The sequence below is a fragment of the Xyrauchen texanus genome, chromosome 2, assembly GCF_025860055.1.
Source record: "Xyrauchen texanus isolate HMW12.3.18 chromosome 2, RBS_HiC_50CHRs, whole genome shotgun sequence".
NCBI classification, from domain to species: Eukaryota; Metazoa; Chordata; class Actinopteri; order Cypriniformes; family Catostomidae; genus Xyrauchen; species Xyrauchen texanus.
In genome coordinates this window covers 53,244,210-53,263,797 of record NC_068277.1, presented here as the reverse complement: position 1 = coordinate 53,263,797, position 19,588 = coordinate 53,244,210, and the positions used below count along the sequence as shown (strand labels likewise).

The 19,588-nt window shown below is 41.5% G+C and overlaps 1 protein-coding gene across 1 annotated transcript in view; it reads right to left on the bottom strand.

The window, feature by feature from the left end:
• The window catches only part of pcxb (pyruvate carboxylase b), a 299,005-nt gene that overhangs the window by 235,535 nt on the left and 43,882 nt on the right, over positions 1-19,588 (bottom strand). Inside the window, exon 8 of the mRNA XM_052091332.1 lies at positions 16,810-16,928. Coding sequence (XP_051947292.1) covers positions 16,810-16,928 — 119 coding nt within the window. The remainder of the gene's footprint in view (positions 1-16,809; positions 16,929-19,588) is intronic.

Here is a 19,588-nt window from a genome sequence, read left to right as displayed (position 1 = left end):
GACATTGCTGTCCATAAGCCATTTTCCCACAACTTTCGAGGTATGCTTGGGGTCATTGTCCATTTGGAAGACCCATTTGCGACCGAGTTTTAACTTCCTAGCTGATGTCTTGAGATGTTTCTTCAATATATCCACAAAATTTTCCTTTCTCATAATGCCATCTATTTTGTGAAGTGCACCAGTCCCTCCTGCAGCAAAGCACCCCCACAACATGATAACCACCATGCTTCACAGTTGGAATGGTGTTCTTCGGCTTGCAAACCTCACCCTTTTTCCTCCAGACATAACAATGGTCATTATGGCCAAAGAGTTCAAATTTTGTTTCATTAGACCAGAGGGCATTTCTCCAAAAAGTAAGATCTTTGTCCCGATGTGCAGTAGTCTGTAGTCTGTTTTTCTATGGCAGTTTTGGGACAGTGACTTATTCCTTTCTGAGCAGCTTTCAGGTTATATCGATATAGGACTTGTTTTACTGTGGATATAGATACTTGTCTACCTGTTTCCTCCAGCATCTTCACAAGGTCCTTTGCTGTTTTTCTGGGATTGATTTACACTTTTCTCACCAAACTATGTTCATCTCTAGTATACAGAATGCGTCTCCTTCCTTAGCGATATGATGGCTGCGTCGTCCCATGGTGTTTATACTTGCTTACTATTGTTTGTACAAATGAACATGGTACCTTCAGGCATTTGGAAATTGCTCCCAAGGATGAAACAGACTTGTGGAGATCTACATTTTTATTCTGAGGTCTAGGCTGATTAATTTAGATTTTCCCATGATGTCAAGCAAATAGTCACTGATTTTGAAGGTAGGCCTTAAAATACATCCACAGGTGCACCTTCAATTCAGTACACCTCTTTTCAGAAGCTAACTGGCTAATTGTCTAAAGGCTTGACATCATTTTCTGGAATTTTCCATGCTGCTTAAATGCACAGTTAACATGGAATTGTGATATAGTGAATTAAAAGTCAAACAATCTGTCTGTAAACAATTGTTGGAAAAATTACTTGTCATGTACAAACTTATGTCATGCACAAACACAAACTAAACAACGTATCAAAACTATAGTTTGCTAATATTAAATCTGTGGAGTGGATACAAAATTTGTTTTAATGACTTCAACCTAAATATATGTACTTTTCTGACTTCAACTATATTCTCCATTTAGACTGAATGGAAATAAGAACTGTGAGTATCTGTAAAAGCAGCACAAATATGCATAAATAACCATAGCAAAACTTTGGATGAATTTATACAAACATGCAAACAAAAAACACAGAACCAGTCAGTATTAAACTGAAAATAATTCAAGTTAAAAGGATAGTTCAAGTCAAGTCAAGTACATTTTATTTGTATAGCGCCTTTCACAACACACATTGTTTCAAATCAGCTTTACAGAAGATCAGCATTAACAGACGATAAAACTGTAATGTCTATAAAGTCAATGAATCATCATTGTGCAATTTAGGTAAAATACTTTTCTTAATCGTGTTTAAAAATTATTAAATAATAATTGTATTAATAACCCCAGTGAGCAAGCTGTAGGCGACTGTGGCAAGGAACACAAAACTCCATAAGATGTAGATTAATAGAGAAAAATAACCTTGGGAGAAACCAGACTCACTGTGGGGGCCAGTTCCCCCAAAAATGTAAATTCTCTCATCATTTACCATTTTAAAAGAGTATCTTAGCTCTGTAGGTCCTTACAATACAAGTGAATGGTAGCCAGACCATTGAAGGTCCAAAAAAAAGCACATAAATGTTATCCATATGACTCAAGTGATTAAATCCATGTCTTTTGAAGTGATATGATATGTGTGGGTCAGAAAAAGATCAATATTTAAGTCCTTTTTTACTATAAATTCTCCTCTCTGCCTAGTAGGTGGCAATATTCACAAAGAATGCAAATCGCTAAAAATAAAAGAAAAAGTGTGTGAACAAGAAATTGAAAGCTGAGATTTATAGTAAAAATTACTTAAATATTGATAGGTTTTTACCGATACCAATCGTATCGCTTAAAATAAACACGGATTTAACCACTGGAATCGTATGTGTTACTTTTATGCTGCCTTTATGTGCTTTTTGGACCTTTTTGGAAGTTCTGGCCACCATTCACTTGCATTGTATGGATTTACAGAGCTGAAATATTCTTCAAAAAATCTTTGTTTGGGTTCAGCAAGTCTGGGGATGGCATGAGAGTGAGTATATGATTAGTGAATTTTGGGTATGCTATCTCTTTAATTAGAGATTTTAGAAGAAAAGAATGTCCCATATTACACAACTGAGACTAAATATTTCCATTCTTTCATTACAATAAGCACACGGAGAGGAAATTACAGCCTTTGAATCAAATCAAATCAAACACACACACACACACACACACACATACAAAACAAAGGCCACACATAATGTATAATTTTTGTTTATAATAGGTAAAATAGTTGTGCACAAATAAATAGCATTACACACCATTTATATGTCCACGTGCAATGGAGACAGACATAGTATCCATAGCAACAGGCTAATCCTTGTAATATATTTCACTAAATCCTCTTCAAATCTAAGATGGCAGCTCAAGCGGTGAGAGCATATTCAGAGAAGCACAGTCAACTGCACTTGATATTTATAATGTATGAGTCTCCAATTCTGTGTTGAGGAACTGGAAAACATGTGTTTGTGTGTGAATGAGGGAGAGTGAAAGGAGGGCTATCAATCAATTGACTCATCAGTAAGTTAATGTCTGCGTACTTGTAAGCATCTGTATGTGTGTGTGTGTGTGTGTGATGAGATCAGACTCATCTCTATGTCATTATGGGGCAGCTCATAGGTTATCAGGGGAGGTGATTGCTATTTATAATGACCCTCTATCTTTCCCTTCCTCTCTCTCTCATATTCATGCTCATGCACATTCTGTTCCTAACACATGTTCCCTCTCTCTTCGTATCGTCCCTCTCTCCCCTTGACCAACTTCTCAAGGTGGGGTGGCAGATGAACATTTATTATAGACACATGCATGCACACACACACACACACACACACACACACACACACACACACACACACACACACACACACATTTTTACTTTTCAACTGAAACTGGATCTGTGGGTGGCAACTACACCAGAGCAAAGATCATTTGCCCAGTCTGAAGTCTTTTGTTATTTTGCTTTGCAATAATGAACATGGAGAGGTACAAAGAAAAACATCAGGTGAAAACAAGTTACATCCTTATAGTCTCAACTAAATCATTTTTAGATATGATACATTAATACTGATTCAATGTTGTTGGACTGAGAAGCAGGCCTGTAATTAAGACCCTGTATCCACCTGGTATTAAGATACATTTTTGGTGATCAGATCATGTGGTCAAGTCAAAACGTCTCGGGTTACATGTGTAACCCTTGTTCCCTGAAAAAAGCGGAACGAGATGCTGCGCTTTTGCTAAGCACTACGGGGAACAATCCTGCATTGTGAACAGCTGTGAATTTGTGTGTAACATGTCAATGAACATTGACCGGAATTCATAGCCTTGGCTGGTGATGATCATTAGATGCACCTGTGGCCAGGCTATAAAATAGAGGCGTCACCAGCGTGTCGTCAGATACCTTTTTCTGAAGAGCAGTCCTAGGACATCTCAGTGTGGCAAAAAAGCGCAGCATCTCGTTCCGCTTTTTTCAGGAAACAAGGGTTACACATGTAACCCGAGACGTTCCCTTTACAAAAAGCTTCACTATGATGCTGTGCTTTTGCTAAGCACTATGGGGAACGCAATACCCACGCCGCCGCACTGGGGCCGTCCGGACCCCTGCGGTTGTGAAGTGTGCTCACAAAAGGTCTCAGACATGAGCTTGATGTCGACTCAAGGACGTAAGAGCCCGGAGTAGCAGAAACATCTAACCCATAAAGTTCCATGAACGTGTGCGGAAAGGACCAGCCTGCCGCATCACAAACTTGTTCAGGCATGAAACTGCCATAAAAACTGATGAATGTGCGCGGAGAGGACCAGCCTGCCACGTCACAAACTTGTTCAGGCATGAGCTTGGGATGTCGACTCAAGGACATAAGAGCCCGGAGTAGCATGAACATCCAAACTATAAAATCTGATGAATGTGTGCGAAGAGGACCAGTCTGCCGCATCACAAACTTGTTCAGACGTGAGCTTGAGATGTCGACTCAAGAACGTAAGAGTCCGGAGTAGCAGAAACATCTAACCCATACATTTCGATGAACGTGTGCGGAAAGGACCAGCCTGCCGCATCACGAACTTGTTCAGGCATGACCCTGCCATAAAAACTGATGAATGTGCGCGGAGTGGACCAGCCTGCCGCGTCACAAACTTGTTCAGGCATGAGCTTGGGATGTCGACTCAAGGACGTAAGAACCCGGAGTAGCATGAACATCCAAACTATAAAATCTGATGAATGTGTGCAGAGAGGACCAGCCTGCCGCATCACAAACCTGCTGCAGAGGGACCCCTCTAGCCAAGGCTTTAGAGGAGGCGACCCCTCTGGTGGAGTAAGCCCTGACACCTACTGGCGAAGCTTGACCGCGGGCAATAGCATCCCAATGTGACATAATCTGCTTGGTAGCGGCCGCCCCCCTGTTGCGGCCCCCATAGCAGACAAATAATTGCCCTGACTTACGCCACTGGCTAGTGCGGAGGACATAAGTCTGAAGGGCAAGGACTGGGCAGATTCCGTGAAGTCTTTCCTGCTCCGGCATTAAAAACGGCGGGGAGCAGAAAGCTTCCAGAGTGACAGGGTGTAGTGTCGAAAAAGGCACCATAGGAAGGTAGTCAGGATGAGGATGCAGGATAGCTTTGGCCATACCTGGGGCAAACTCTAAACAGGCCGGCAAAACAGACAAAGCCTGTAGATCCCAGATTCTCTTAAGAGAGGTAATCACTACAAGAGAAATCTTGAGAGTCAGAAGTCTGTCAGACGCTGACTCTAGAGGTTCAAAGGGGGTCTCAACCAGACCCTCCAGGACTATTGCTAAGTCCCATGAGGGAGTTCTGGTCCTAACAGGAGGCCTCAGTCGCCTGGCTCCAAGAATGAAGTGAGCGAGTAGAGGGTGCCTCCCCAAAGGCACCCCGTCCATCAAGGTGTGGCAAGCCGAAATGGCAGCCACATAAAACCTGAGAGTAGTGGGGCATATACCTGCTGACAGTTTTTCCTGCAGAAAGTCCAGAACTGAAACAATTTGGCAGTAAACTGGATCTGCACCATGTAAACTCCACCACTTTTCGAAGACACCCCATTTATTGGTGTAGATTCTTCTGGTGGAGGGAGCCATAGCACTGAGAATGGTCTCGATAACTTGTTGGTACCCTTCAGGGGCCAAACATGAAGTTTCCACAATTTGGGCCGGGGATGAAATATCCCGTGTGACAGAAGGTCCCTCCTGTCCGGAATCGCCCAAGGCGAGCCGTCGAGGAGAGATATCATCTCTGAGAACCAAATCCTGTTCGGCCAGCAAGGCGCTATCAGTAAGAGGCAAGACTCTTGCTGGCGAACTCTGGCCAAGACTCCCAGGAGCAGAGAAACCGGGGGAAACGCATACAGACACATTCTGGGCCATGTATGCGCCATCGCGTCCAGACCCAGGGGACATTGCTCAGTCTCTTGAGAGGCGAAGAGGTCCACTTCTGCTCTGTAAAATCTCTCCCAAATTTGTTGTACTACCAAATTTGTGTATGTTTTGTCTGGACAGAAAATCTGCTCCCACATTTAGGCGTACAGGGATATAAATTTCCCTGAGTGACAGGAGCTTGCCCTGGGCCCAAAGGAGAATCCGATGTGCCAGCAAATTCAGGTGGCGAGAACGTAGACCTCCTTGATGGTTTATGTAGGAGACTGCTGCTGTGTTGTCCACCCGAACAAGGACATGGCAGCCTCTCAGATGTCGGAGGAAGTATTTCAGGGCCAGAAATACCGCCATCAGCTCGAGGCAGTTGATGTGCCATTCGAGCTGATGACCCTCCCATTCCCCTTGGGCTGGACGACCACTTAAGACCGCACCCCAACCCATCAGAGAGGCATCTGTCATTAGCATCCTGCGACGACATGATGCACCGAGAGTGGGACCCAAGGTAAGAAACCGGGGTCTGAACCACATAGAAAGGGAACAAAGCGTTCGGCTTTGTCTTAGGGGACTGGCCCTTGGATGAAATCCCCAGGCTTTTAGCCACAGCTGAAACGGTGTATTCAGCTAGTATTAGTATTCGCTAGTACCTAGTATTCGTTGATATTGACGAACAGTGAAACTCTGACCTAGCCTGAGATTGCTCAGGGAGTTCTGGATGGACCTGACACGAGCGGGAGCCAACTGTGCCCGCATCGTGATCGAGTTCCATATAATCCCTAGATAGGTAATTTCCTGGGTCGGAGAAAGAACGCTTTTTTGGACGTTGAGTCTCAGACCCAGAGAACCTAGATGAGCCAAGACGATATCTCTGTGCTGAACTGCCAGTTCTTGAGACTGTGCTAGTATCAGCCAGTCATCTAAATAATTCAGAATGCGGATGCCCTGGAGTCGCAAAGGAGCCAGTGCTGCATCCATGCATTTCGTGAATGTGCGGGGTGATAGGGCTAGGCCGAATGGAAGAACCCGATACTGGAAGGCTTCGTCCCCGAAAGCAAACCTCAGGAACTTCCTGTGCTGTGGCAGAATTCCAATATGGAAATATGCGTCCATTAGATCGATCATGACCAGCCAATCGTGATGTTGGATCTGAGACACGACCGACTTGACAGTTAGCATCTTGAACTTGACACCCTGACCGAGCGGTTCAAGCCTCAAAGATCTAGAATCGGACACAACCCCCCACCCTTCTTGGGAACCAGGAAGTATCTGCTGTAATAGCCTGACTCTTTCTCTGGAAGGGAAACATGATCTATGGCCCCTTTTACCAAGAGATTTTGCAGTTCTTTCCACAGTAGACATGCCTGCTCCGGTCTTACGGTAGTGGGAACCACGCCATTGAAACGTGGAGGGCGGCGAGCGAATTGAATTCTGTAGCCTTATATATATATATATATATAATCTCTTTCAGAGCAGAGAGAGAAAGGAAAGAAAGTTCTGCGCACTGGCTAACAATTTCTAACTCCTAACAAAATTGAAGAAAGTTTTTTTTTTAGCAGGTTTGTGAGACACACAGCACAGTATGCTCTGAATGAAAAATATCTGATGACACGCTGGTGATGCCTCTATTTTATAGCCTGGCCACAGGTGCATCTAATGATCATCACCAGCCAAGACTATAAATTCCGGTCAATGTTCATTGACGTGTTACACACAAATTCACAGCTGTTCACAATGCAGGATTGTTCCCCGTAGCGCTTAGCAAAAGCGCAGCATCATAGTGAAGCTTTTTGTAAAGGGAACTGGGTCTAAAACATAGACTGTAAAAAAAGATGGACGACGCCCCTTCGCTTTTTTCCATTGGTGAGAACTGAAGCCGCCAGTGTCCCGATATGGCGCTGACATCTTGGGACTTGAGTCTGTGCAGTTGAGATTTCGGGACCAAACCTGCGCAGTAGTGAGCAGGAAGTAAAGCCACGAAATCAAGGCCCCGCCCACACTCTCGCTGAATCAATCGCAAGCACACGCCCCTGCACTTTTGACTTATGACGGTGTGAAATAATTAATTATAGAAATGTCGATATTACATTTAAAGCTCCAATCTCCTCAGTCCTCCGAAGATCCCGAAAAAAAGTCTGTTGGTGCATCAGTGACTACTTCACTCAGAAAACCTGTCAATCACAGCTGTCAATCATGATGTCACAGCACCGTTTTTATAGCATCAAATAACTAACTAAAAACAAACTTATTTTGAAAACAAACACTTACATCAACATGATAGAAAATACAGTAAATGACAGAAACTATCTTTGGAAAAAAGATATGTGAAGTGTATTTTAATTGTTTAGTTGGTCTCATGTCCAGTTGAATAACATGGGGAGGCGGGGTTTATGACCTATACTAGGACCAGTCACCAGGGGGTGAATGGTTTTGTCTTTTTCTTGTCAGTATTTTTTTTATTCATATTTACTCAATTACCAATTTCATAAGTATATGTAATTTAAGCTTTGTTACATTTTGCATGGGCCTCTGGATTACTCAATTCTGATTGGTAAATGCGCCATCCGGGTATTAAGACATTTCAGGTTGGTCATTCGTGTATTGCGAGCAGAGGTGGACAGTAACGAAATACATTTACCTGAGTACAGTACTTAAGTACACTTTTTGAGTATCTGTACTTGAGTATTATTTTTTCTGGAAACTTGTGACTTTGACTTGAAAGCCAAATATCGTATTTTTCACTCCACTACATTTCAATCAATGTCAGTGAGTAGAAAGTCGTTGCTATGTAGCAGCTTTGAAAATCAGTGGATAATTTTTTTTTTCTTTTCTAAAACGAGATTTTTTTTTGAAGGTGACTGACAGCCTATTAATAATCACTCTTGTAGGGTCACATGTCGTGAAGTTCAATGATTTCCCAGCATTTTTTGAACACTGCGAGTCATCTTTCCTTCTTCTCGAATCACTCTGTGATCTCTACAGGAAAGCTAATACAATTATTTTAACTCATATTAGTGTTTCATATCCATTTATTAATTTTTTTGGCAAGTAGGGGAGAGTGGGGCACAATCGAACACTTTTTGGTTTTCTTAAGTTTGTGTAAATGTACTTGGGGTTCGATGTATTTTGATTTTTTTCACATTAATTTCACACGTGTCTATTACACATATGTGGTCTTGTTTCATGTATACAGCATACACTTTTTTCGCAATCTACCTCGGAAAAAAGAAAGTGAAATGTTACAACAGCTGAGTGGCACATTGTAATAAGTCCATATAACAGCTTAAAGTCCCCCTCTAAAAACTGTATCTGATCTAACTAAAAAGCCTAGAAGATAAACAAAATTTTCATGTAAAAAATAAAGTCATTTATTAACATATATAATCTAGCAACAATTTTGACACTTGACAATAAATACACAACAAAGCCACAGCATTGACCGAAATAATGCATGGATTGATGACAAAACACACACACTCCTGCACACACACACATGCATTAAGGGGAATTATGTAAATTACACATCTGACTGCATGGAATTGCATAGTTTTTTGTTATTGGGGCACATTGTAATGCATTTACAACGTGCCCTGTTGGCGCATCTGGGTTTTAGACCTGGCTGGTCACTTCTGCTGGCTATCTGAGAATTAAAAATCGATGTACGATGCTAGCTAATTGGAGATTAAAATGAAATAATTGGAATGAAAAGTTTGCCTCATTTTAAATAAACAGTAAAAACAGAGATATAAATTTACTATCGTGTGAATTTTTACTTTTGCTACTTTAAAATGAACTTTTGGCAATATCTTCCAAAGTATTTTGAATTTTTCCACAATTCTTTTTGTTTTTTCTACACATTGTTGATATGGCAACAAGTAAGCCAATGAAGTTTCGTCTTACCAGCATGTGTGGAAATGTTTAAACCTTGTGTGTTATAACTAGCTCCCCAAGTCTTGCTGGATAATAAGCAGTCAGACAGTCATTTTCACAAAATAAACACAACCAGAACTATGCAAACCATGCAAACTGGAGGTGCAGATCTGTTTAGTGATTTCTTTCATCTCACCTAATAAAATAATTTCAATGCAAATCAATATTTCATGTCCATTTACTTATGTATTTATTTGACAAGTAGTCTTGTAATAAGCTGGATAATGAGCAGTCGGATGGTAATTTTGCATATTGAATATCACCAGAACTCCAAAAACCCCTTAAGTGTGATACAAGACCCCTCTGCATCGGAGCTATTTTGCGATAACAACCAGCTTATCTGTACATTATCCATTACATATGTTACTGTAGCTTCATTTGTTCCTATAACTTTATATCACTATGTAATGTAAAGGCCACTGGTGAATGAAATTACAAAATTAAATGTAATCTCTTTAATTTTACCCAAATATTAAACCATTAAATTTTCAGTAGTTATTAGAGATAATACTGGATGTCATAAGCTCCAAAAGAGCATATCTTGCACATGTGCTCTTCGTGGGTACACCAAGGTTTAAAGGTGCACTCTGTAATCTTTTCCTCTTTAGAAATGTTTACTCCCAAAGAAATGAATAGTAATTTGGAAAAATGTAGGCTATAAAATAATAAACACTCATATTAGATGAAGACTCCAGTCATATCAGTAACTTTACAAAAGCTGTTTTATTCTATATGGAGAGGGTTTCCTCATAGCAGCTGCCATGTTATGATCACATGACCAGCCAAATACTATACTTAATCTCAGTAACTGCCCTGTTATTGGACTCTTTCGCTCATGGATTAAAATAATTATGGCTGACTGTGAATAGCATGTTTCTACAATGGCTTAGGTAACTTAAAACTATTGCACTTGAATGATGCTGCATCCATTCCTCTAGTTGTCCATTTAAGTCAAAGACGACTGCCATATTGACCAGCACAACAATAAAAAAAAATACAGAGTGCACCTTTAACAAATTAAAATATAGGCCTGCACAATGTGATGTTTAGTTCAATCGACCTAAAATTAGTTTGACATCCCTGGTCTACAGATTACATGTTAATAATGAAACCAATACTCAAATGGAGAACATAATCTACTCCAAATAACCAATTAGAGCAGTCGACTCATCACTTATTTTCAAACAGTGTAAGGGTATCAATAATTCACCTCCTTTGGGATTCACATTCACAGCAACTGGCTGAAGTATTATGTAAAAAATGTCACCCCTGACCCACTTTGAATAACTAACATTGTGCACTACAACTGCATTAGCAATGAATTAACACTATTACTGCTAGATTTCTTGATTTGAACACTACTACATTTGCTTGTTCATGGACCATGGTTATCTACCAGCTCCTGTCATTTTGAGCAATAGGTGTATGCAGCAAAGTCATAATTTGTATCTGTATTCTATTATAAACGTTACTCTTATGTTTATAGTTACTATAAATAAAATATGCCTTGAAAATGTATATTCATAATAATAGCTTAATAATAATAATAATAATAATAATAAATATAGCTGCAAGCAGAAATTAAGGGGCCAAGCACATCAACCATTATTAGGCACAAAAATGGAAAAAGCTGGTCATGATTTTAGGCAAAATGGTTGAAAACCATGAACGTTATCAATTGCAATGGGACATAAAAGCTTATTACTTTGCCAACAGGTAGCTCTGTCAACAAATTGATATGGTGTGGTTAAGGTGTGGTCCTGACCATGCCATCAAAATAATAAAAAATTAAAATGGTTTGGTCTAACGTGATCTGATTCGATTTTGGTTAAAATATGACAAAAAAAGTATGTATTTAAAGGATTTCAAAATGGCTGACAGGACATTCGATCGATCATGGCATAATTGGTATCCACGTTTTTGGCATGACCCACAGAATCTACCAAGACTGATCTCGTGACAATAGTACAAAGTAATCAAAAGTTATTAGCATTTTATGAAAATTTTGTATAACTTTTGACCAGAAGGTGGTGCTGTTCCAAAATGTTTTGAGTGCCAATGACACATAACAAGTTTCGCAACTATATGTTAATGCATTTGAAATATAAAGCAATTTAAAAACAAAATACAAAATGGGTGACACCCAAAATGGCCGAAATAGGAAAACGTGGTATTCGGCATCCTGCACAGAATCTAACATGACCAGATTTTATGTGGAATCGTTCAGAATTTATTAGCAAAAATTAGCATTTTTCATATCTCGTGAACACTAGGTGGTGCTGTGCTGAAACTGTGCAGGTAACCTCGGGTCATGGTTGTCATAACACACCAAGTTTGGTGTGAATATGTTAAAGCATTCGAAAAAGTAGGTTTTCAAAACATTTAAAAATGGCAGACAGGCAGTTTGTTCAATCATCATATAATTGGTATCATTGTTCTCGGCAATCTATCAAGACCAGTCTCATGACAGTAGGCAAAAGGAGTCAATATCTATGCAGGCATTTTTAGAAATAACGTAATAATTTTTACCACAAGGTGGCATTATCCTGAAACTATTTAAGTCCCTTCAGAGCATGGTGCCAAAGACACATACAGAGTTTCATAACGATATGCCAAGTCATTCATAAAATACAGCATTTTGTGCCTAAATTCAAAATCGCCAACGTCCAAAATGGCCAACATAGGAATTTTTCATAGCGTTGGACTCGCTATACCCCACTGAATCTAATGAGACCAATTTGATGATTTTATGACAAACAGCTCAGAATTTATAAGCAAAAATTAGCTTTTTTCATATCTCATGACCAGTAGGGGGCAGTGCGCAAAAACACTGCAGGTAACCTCAGGGCCTAATTGTGATGACATGTACCAAGTTCCATCCCAAACTCAAAGCTTTGTGGAGATACAGCCTCAAATTAAATTTTGCACGTTCTTAGTCGAATTCGTGGAAGTGCCATTCTAGAATGGTATGGTTTATAAAAATTCTGTGAATTCTCTCATGAGTGACTTAAGATGATGCAGGCAAATTTTCATGCAAATCAGATAAATGGACTAGTACGAGCTTGAAAAAGTATTTTTCAAAAAATGTTAATGACGGGCAATGACGTCATCAATCGAATGCAATAGTGCAATCAAATTGTCTTGAGCCAAGTAATCATAGGTTCAAAGTAATCGGTTCAAAATTTATTAAAATAAACAAAAGAGCAAATTTGGGCAGCTGGTGGCACTAGAGGGTTTTAGGTAGCTGTGGCCTTTAGTAGGCAGCCTGCCTGTCCTCTGGAGCTCAAGGTGGATGAGCTCGCCGCTGCATCGGGGATCTAATGCGGATGACTCCCTGGGCCACCGTCAGCGTGGGCTTGGACTGGAACCCCCGTCACAGTTGGATGACTGGTTCCTGGGGTCTGGGCGCCGCTCACAGCTACACCCCCCCCCACCCCCCTGGTCCCGTTTTTCCTGGAGGTGCATGATGAGCTGACGTCATCATGGAGAGCACCCCTCTCCACTCGTCACAAAGCCACTCGCTCATCCGCTTTCGCTATCCTCGACGGCGGAGCGGCCCAGGGGTACACAGCAATTCTTCGTTGCTGTGTCTGGTACGTGCTTTGCGCACCTATTTGGACTGCACGTGGAGCTTTAGATGCTCTGAGCAGCTCTTTGTCTGCTTTGGTGGACAGTGGAAAGGGAACACTGTCTCCAAAAGAAGCTTTCCCACTGGGTCGTGGACGCCATTTCATTGGCCTATCACACCCAGGCCATGCCCCCTTGCGGGTCCGAGCACACTCAACAAGAAGTGTTCCATCCTCGTGGGCACTGGCCAGGGGTACCTCCCTGGCGGACATATGCAGAGCTGCGGGTTGGGCAACACCTAATAGCTTTGCAAGATTTTACAAACTCCGGGTTGAGTCAGTATGGTCCCGTGTCTTCTCAGGTCCGAGCCGGTAGAACTCGGTGACACGCTGACAAACTGGCCGGGTGGATCGCTTGCTCCCAGTGCCCTTTCCCTCGGCAGAGGTAAAACTGTGCACTTTCTCTCCCAGTAGATCCCACTCATTAAGTTCCCTGGATGATTCCTCCCTAGCCCTTTTGGGTCTGCAGTTCAGTGGAGGAACTCGCCGACCCAGTCCACTATGGGTACTTAATCTACCACGTACTGGAATTGGTGCTCCACAGGTCAAGGACTCCTACGTGGACTCCCCCTGTGTGTATTATCCGCAGCACGGTCCCCTTACAAAAGTGGACCCGCGTCTCCCTTAGGCAGTACCAGCCTCCCTCCTGTCGCCGTTTTGTAGCAACTCCCCCCTCCTTGAGGCTGGATCTACCACTGCGCCACTTTCATGTCACCTAAAAACCCAAGTGATGTATTCACCACTCTTACCTCCCCTTCCGGGCAGGCGTGGTCTCCGCAGGGTCTTTTCCCCCTGAAAGAATAGGAAACTGGGTAAGGCCCCCTTCCCTCAATGCATGTAAGGGCCCCGGCCGTTTATTGCTCTATACGGAGAAACATAGAGAGAAAAGATGCCCAGCCAGGCTCTGCCCATTACAAGGTTGGCAAGCGTCGCCTTGTTCCCCTGTCTAGGGTAAACAGAAGGATTCCGACGACTTTTTTGGGGCATTGGGGAAGGGTATGTGCAGTCTGACACAGCTGGTCACCTGTGCACGTGAAATACCTGCCCGCTCCTGTGTCAGCAGAACACGTACACGGCTCAGTGCATAGCGTGATTTAAATTGGACCCCTAGTGTCGCTTCTCCGACACAACATCGAGAGAGCGACAGACGGAGAATGTCTAGGTTACATATGTAACCTCCGTTCCCTGATGGAGGGAACGAGACGTGGTGTCCTCCAGGCCACGTCGCTGAGCCGAGCCACTGTAGTGGCCGGACCATTTCCGGCTCCTCAGAAAAATCCTGAATGAACTCATAGTATTTCCTTGCCTTTATACCCGTATGACTGGGGGCGGGGTATGCAAATACTGTCTGCCAACTTCTCATTGGCCTTTTTTCATAGATCAGAGGCATATTCGGCGCTCAAGAGAGACCCCTAGTGTCGCTTCTCTGACACAACGTCTCATTCCCTCCATCAGGGAACTGAGGTTACATACGTAACATATATGTTTCTCCTGATATTTCTGATACTAATATCTGTTTAAACGGTACTGTCTTTTAGGTCTGTGCATGTCTAACATTACTCTGGAGGCAGGAGTTGTCAAGCAAAATGTGAAATGTAAAGCAAAATTTTGTGAGAATATTAAATACAAATTCAAACATTAAAAGCAACTAAAATAAATTTATATAGCCTACAAACAAGTGAAAGTGCCATAAGACTAACAGGATTTGTTATGATTGGACACCATTATTTAGTTACATAATAATAATAACAACAACAATAATAATAATAATAATATAATGATGTTAAATTTATATAGCACCTTTCCAGAGCTCAAGAACATGTAACATTCATAAATGTAGCACAGTTTAAAGAAGAAAAAAGACAGAGCATGTTTCATTTTATTTGTTTTACATGAACAGGAATATTCTGAATAGATTAATTATCTATAGAGCATTTAAACCTTTTTGGAGCATTTTAACTTTTTTTCGGAATAAAGTCTTAACCAAATAATTCCCTTAATCACTGATGTGGATATAAATATGGTCCACTTTAAGAGACGGACAGACGAGCTCCGACGTGAAATCATCTCTTCAGGTCAGGAATTTAACATCGTGCTCAGGTTTAGGATATACATGAATACATGGGAATCATTACGTGTGAATCGTGTGATACAGTAACATATAGATTTCAAGAAGTGGAACATGTATATGATGTCGTACCTTAATTAATCTTACACTTGACAAGCTCCAGACATACACAATTAACAGAGAATGCAAACTGAGTCTGAAATCCAATCTGAAATCACACATGTGCATTTTCATTCATAAGGTTTAAACTTTAGAAATATTGGCTGCACAGATTCATAAATTTATTGTAATTTTGGATATGTTTGTTTACAATGACTCTTTATCCTTGTGCTTCTTGGATAATCAGTCAAACAAATATTTTTTCTATTATTTGGATAAATCTGTTATTTGTTTTGAAGCAAATATTCATGCTTTTCCGAATAAGGAATTTAGCTTTGTGCACATCCCTATTGAGCAAGATAGTCTATCAGGTAGAAACCAGGTTAGCCATCTAGATCAGCTAAGCTTGTTGAAGCTTATGCCTCCACACCCATGGCCCTGACGCCACTTTGCTTACATTCATTCCCATTTACTATATAGGGTAATAGTACTGCTTCTATACAGTACCTGTGCTGTCATTCCAAATATTGCAGCATTTTAATATCTCCACACAATTGTTCTTCTTGGCACTCAAATTCTGGTTTCATTGCTTGACTTATGTCCTTTGCTAACTGTTTAATTAACTGCTACATGTCACTGTCACTGTACATGATATATATGTTTTATTGTGAGTCAATTCGATAAGAAACCATCTGGCTAGAGCATAATGGCATATGTAAATGTAATATTCTCCAGGCACACAGATTCAGAGAAAGGAATGGAGAAAGAAAATATATGTACACAAAGACACAAACGCATACGTGTACAAGTGCAAGTAAACACACAAACCTGTATGCAACCTCTCTCATGTAGACTTAAGAGCACAGGACAACAAATACATATTACAACATGAATGCTGCTCAGATTGCATAGTTTGTTGAAGAACGATGAATGTCCTCATCCTTTCCCAGTTATGAAGGGACAATTTTTACTGTTTAGGATTTTTCTTCATCTTTTTCTGTTACAAAGTACTATTGCTGCCAACTTGGAAATGTATTATATCTATTCTCAAAAAAATAGCATTTCTTGTATTATGTCATAGCCGTACTGACTTCTGACACCATGTAAGGTATTATTGTCCGGACCTTCACTGGGAAGTAAATGACAAGACTGGACCTCTTGGAACTTTAATTGAATAACCCTGCCCTAAAGCAACACCTAAACCTAATCGATAATGTCCTAAAAGCAAATGTGAAATGAAAAACACATTTTCTGATGCAAACATGTAATTTCTTTTCGCTTTATGATATTTCCTTCTCACATGTCTTACATTCTTGGCTAGGCTTGAGCCTCGGTCTTCCGAGTTCATTTCACCAGGTAACTGCGGCAAAATGTATAACTCGGAACCTAAAACTCTGTTTGCAAAATTTAGTTACAGTAACGTTCATACTATGAAACTAGGTTATACATACAATACGTTCACTTTTTGTAAAGTTTAATCCATTGAATTTATGGGCACTCACTCAGTTATCTCCTCTGTAACAGTATGCTCCACCTGTAGGCGGGAGTTGACCTCGATGAAGTAGTACTTTCCATGTTTGTCAACTAGGAACTCCACTGTGCCTGCATTCTCATAGCCCACCTATGGAAAATATATCAGAACTGTAGTGTTGACCTATTTGTATGTGAATACATTTATTCTGTGAGAATATGTTGCATATTAAAAAAATAGCAAAGTAATTTTAGATAATAATAAAATGAAATAAATATATCAGTGTTACAGAATGCACCAGACTGTATTGGCAAGATGTTTTCTGATAGAAATGCATTAATATAGAGGTAAAAAAAATTTTTATCAAGAAAAGTGTAAACTTGTGTAACACAAGTACAATTAGTGTGCTTTATTTACATGTGCACGGTATACCCAGGGACTTTTACTTTAGCTCCCAGAGGAATGACAACTTGAACCCAATATGATGAGCAGAGATTTAGTTCAAAAAGCCTTTTTAAATGTCTCAGGCTTGTAGAGAAAAAAACCCTCAGGCGATCAGCTAATTCTCCCAAACAGCATGATGCCAGTGGAAGGAAGTAAAGAGGCTTCTGGTAAAAGCCATGAAATCAGCAGGACTGCTGGCATGACACCAGCCCAAATCCTAACCAAAGGAGCAAGATATGTGTTAGAGAGATCAAAATATATAGAATGAAAGAGATAAAGAGAGTCTCAAAATGTGCTAAAAAAAAAAAGAAGACACAAACCCCCTTCTTCTAAGCCTAAAGTCTCTAAAGTCTTCGTTCTCTCTCTTTTGCTCCTCCTCTTTCATAAACACTCATTCAAGCTTCTTGGATACACAGAAGGGACTGAAGATAATCCGTTGCCAAAATTCACTGTAATCTGATTCAATTTCTCCCCACAATTCAGCATTTCCTACTAATCTCACATTGCAATGAGCTTGTCAAAAGCAGATGCTCTCACACACAAAAAGCACAAACACAAATATAATTTCAGACCTTGCTTCTAAAACTTGCCATGGCATAGTACAATATTTATCAAGTTTACATGGCTAATAAATAATCCTTTTTAGATAACACAACACACTTACACAGTGACACTGAAGGAAATTTGTTCACTCTATTACTCATCTACCACTCTCTTTTCATTCATCCCTTTTACATCAATCATGTCAGGGGGATTTGATTCATTTTAATTTTAACTGACTAACATGACCATGATGACAGGGTTCAAACTTATACCAGCTAAATCACTACAGATACAAGAGAGAAAAGTTAATGAATTAAAGAACAAACTATGAATGGACATAGTATTTGGAGAAATTTGTATTTCTCCTAGTTTGAATGAAAAACCTGCACATAGATCCTCTTTCTCTCACCTCTTTCCTGCAAACGTTACAGAACATCTGACCAGACTATCTATCTAGTGGCTTGGCAATTGTGTGATCCCATCAAGAAATGTATAGAGCAGTTTTGCAGTCTCGTCCAGGATTTCAACTGGGGAGATATTTTTCTCAAGGACTGCTAATGGTTCGGACTAAATTAACCTGTGAAATCCTGTCTGCCAGGTGGCAGATATGAACTTTCCTTGGTTGAATTCATTGACTATGTTTTGAGGCTCAAATTATCCCCTTACACTGTGAGGTATGGAAGTAATCCAGGCTCACGCCTGCCATGGCCAATAAGCCAGTTCCTGAAGTCCGTCAGCACTTAAAGTCTCGCCTGAAGTTTCATCTGTCCCAGAGACTGAAGCCTCGGATGTCCCAGTGCCAGTGCCATTGGCCGTACGGAAGAGGAGGAGAAGGGACCCTGCTCCCAGCCTGCACTCACGGACATGGAGGCCATTCCCCTGCCGCTGCCATCGCTCACGGCGATGAAGGCCGTTCCCCTGTCATTGCCAATGGCATTGGAAGTCGTTCTTCTGTCACTCCCAGAGCCCACGGCCATGGAGGTTGTTTCCCTGTCACTGCCTGTGCTCATGACCACGGAGGCCGTTCCCCTGTCACTGCCAGTGCCCACTGCCACAGAGGTCGCTTCCCCCAGTCCCTGCCAGCTCTCCCAGCCATGGAGGCCATTCCCTAGTCACTGCCAGCTCTTCCGAACACTGAGGCTGTCGACGAGCCTGTCCAGTTCCCTGAGGCTGCCGACGAGCCTGTCCAGTTCCCTGAGGCTGTCTAGTTCCCTGAGGCAGTCGATGAGCCTGTCCAGTCCCCCGAGGATGTAGACGAGCCTGTCCAGTTCCCCGAGTCTGTGGACGAATCTGTCCAGTTCCCAGAGGCTGTCGACAAGGCTGTCCTGTTCCCTAAATCTGTCAACGAGTTTGTACAGTTTCCCGAGCCTGTCCAGTTCCCCAGGGCTGTCAACTAGTCTGTCCAGTTCACTGAGGCTGTCCACGAGCCTGTCCAGTTCCCTGAGGCTGTCCACAAGCCTTTCCAGTTCCCTGAGGCTGTCCACAAGCCTTTCCAGTTCTCTGAGGCTATCTACGAGCATGTCCAGTTCCATGTACCAATTGAGCCTGTCCAGTTCCCTGAGGCTGTCTACAAGCCTTTCCAGTTCCTTGATGCTATCCAAGAGACTGTCCAGTTCCATATACCCATTGAGCCTGTACAATTCTCTGAGGCAGTCGACAAGTCAATCCCACCCCCAGTGACTTTCGAGCTTGTTTGTTCCCCTGTGATTGTCAACAATCCTGTCCAGTCCCCAGCAGCTGTTGACCAGTATGTTGCTCAATCCAGTGATCAGCACCTGTCAGACTCAAGCTACCAGTTTGTTCAGTGTCCAGTGGCCACCCAC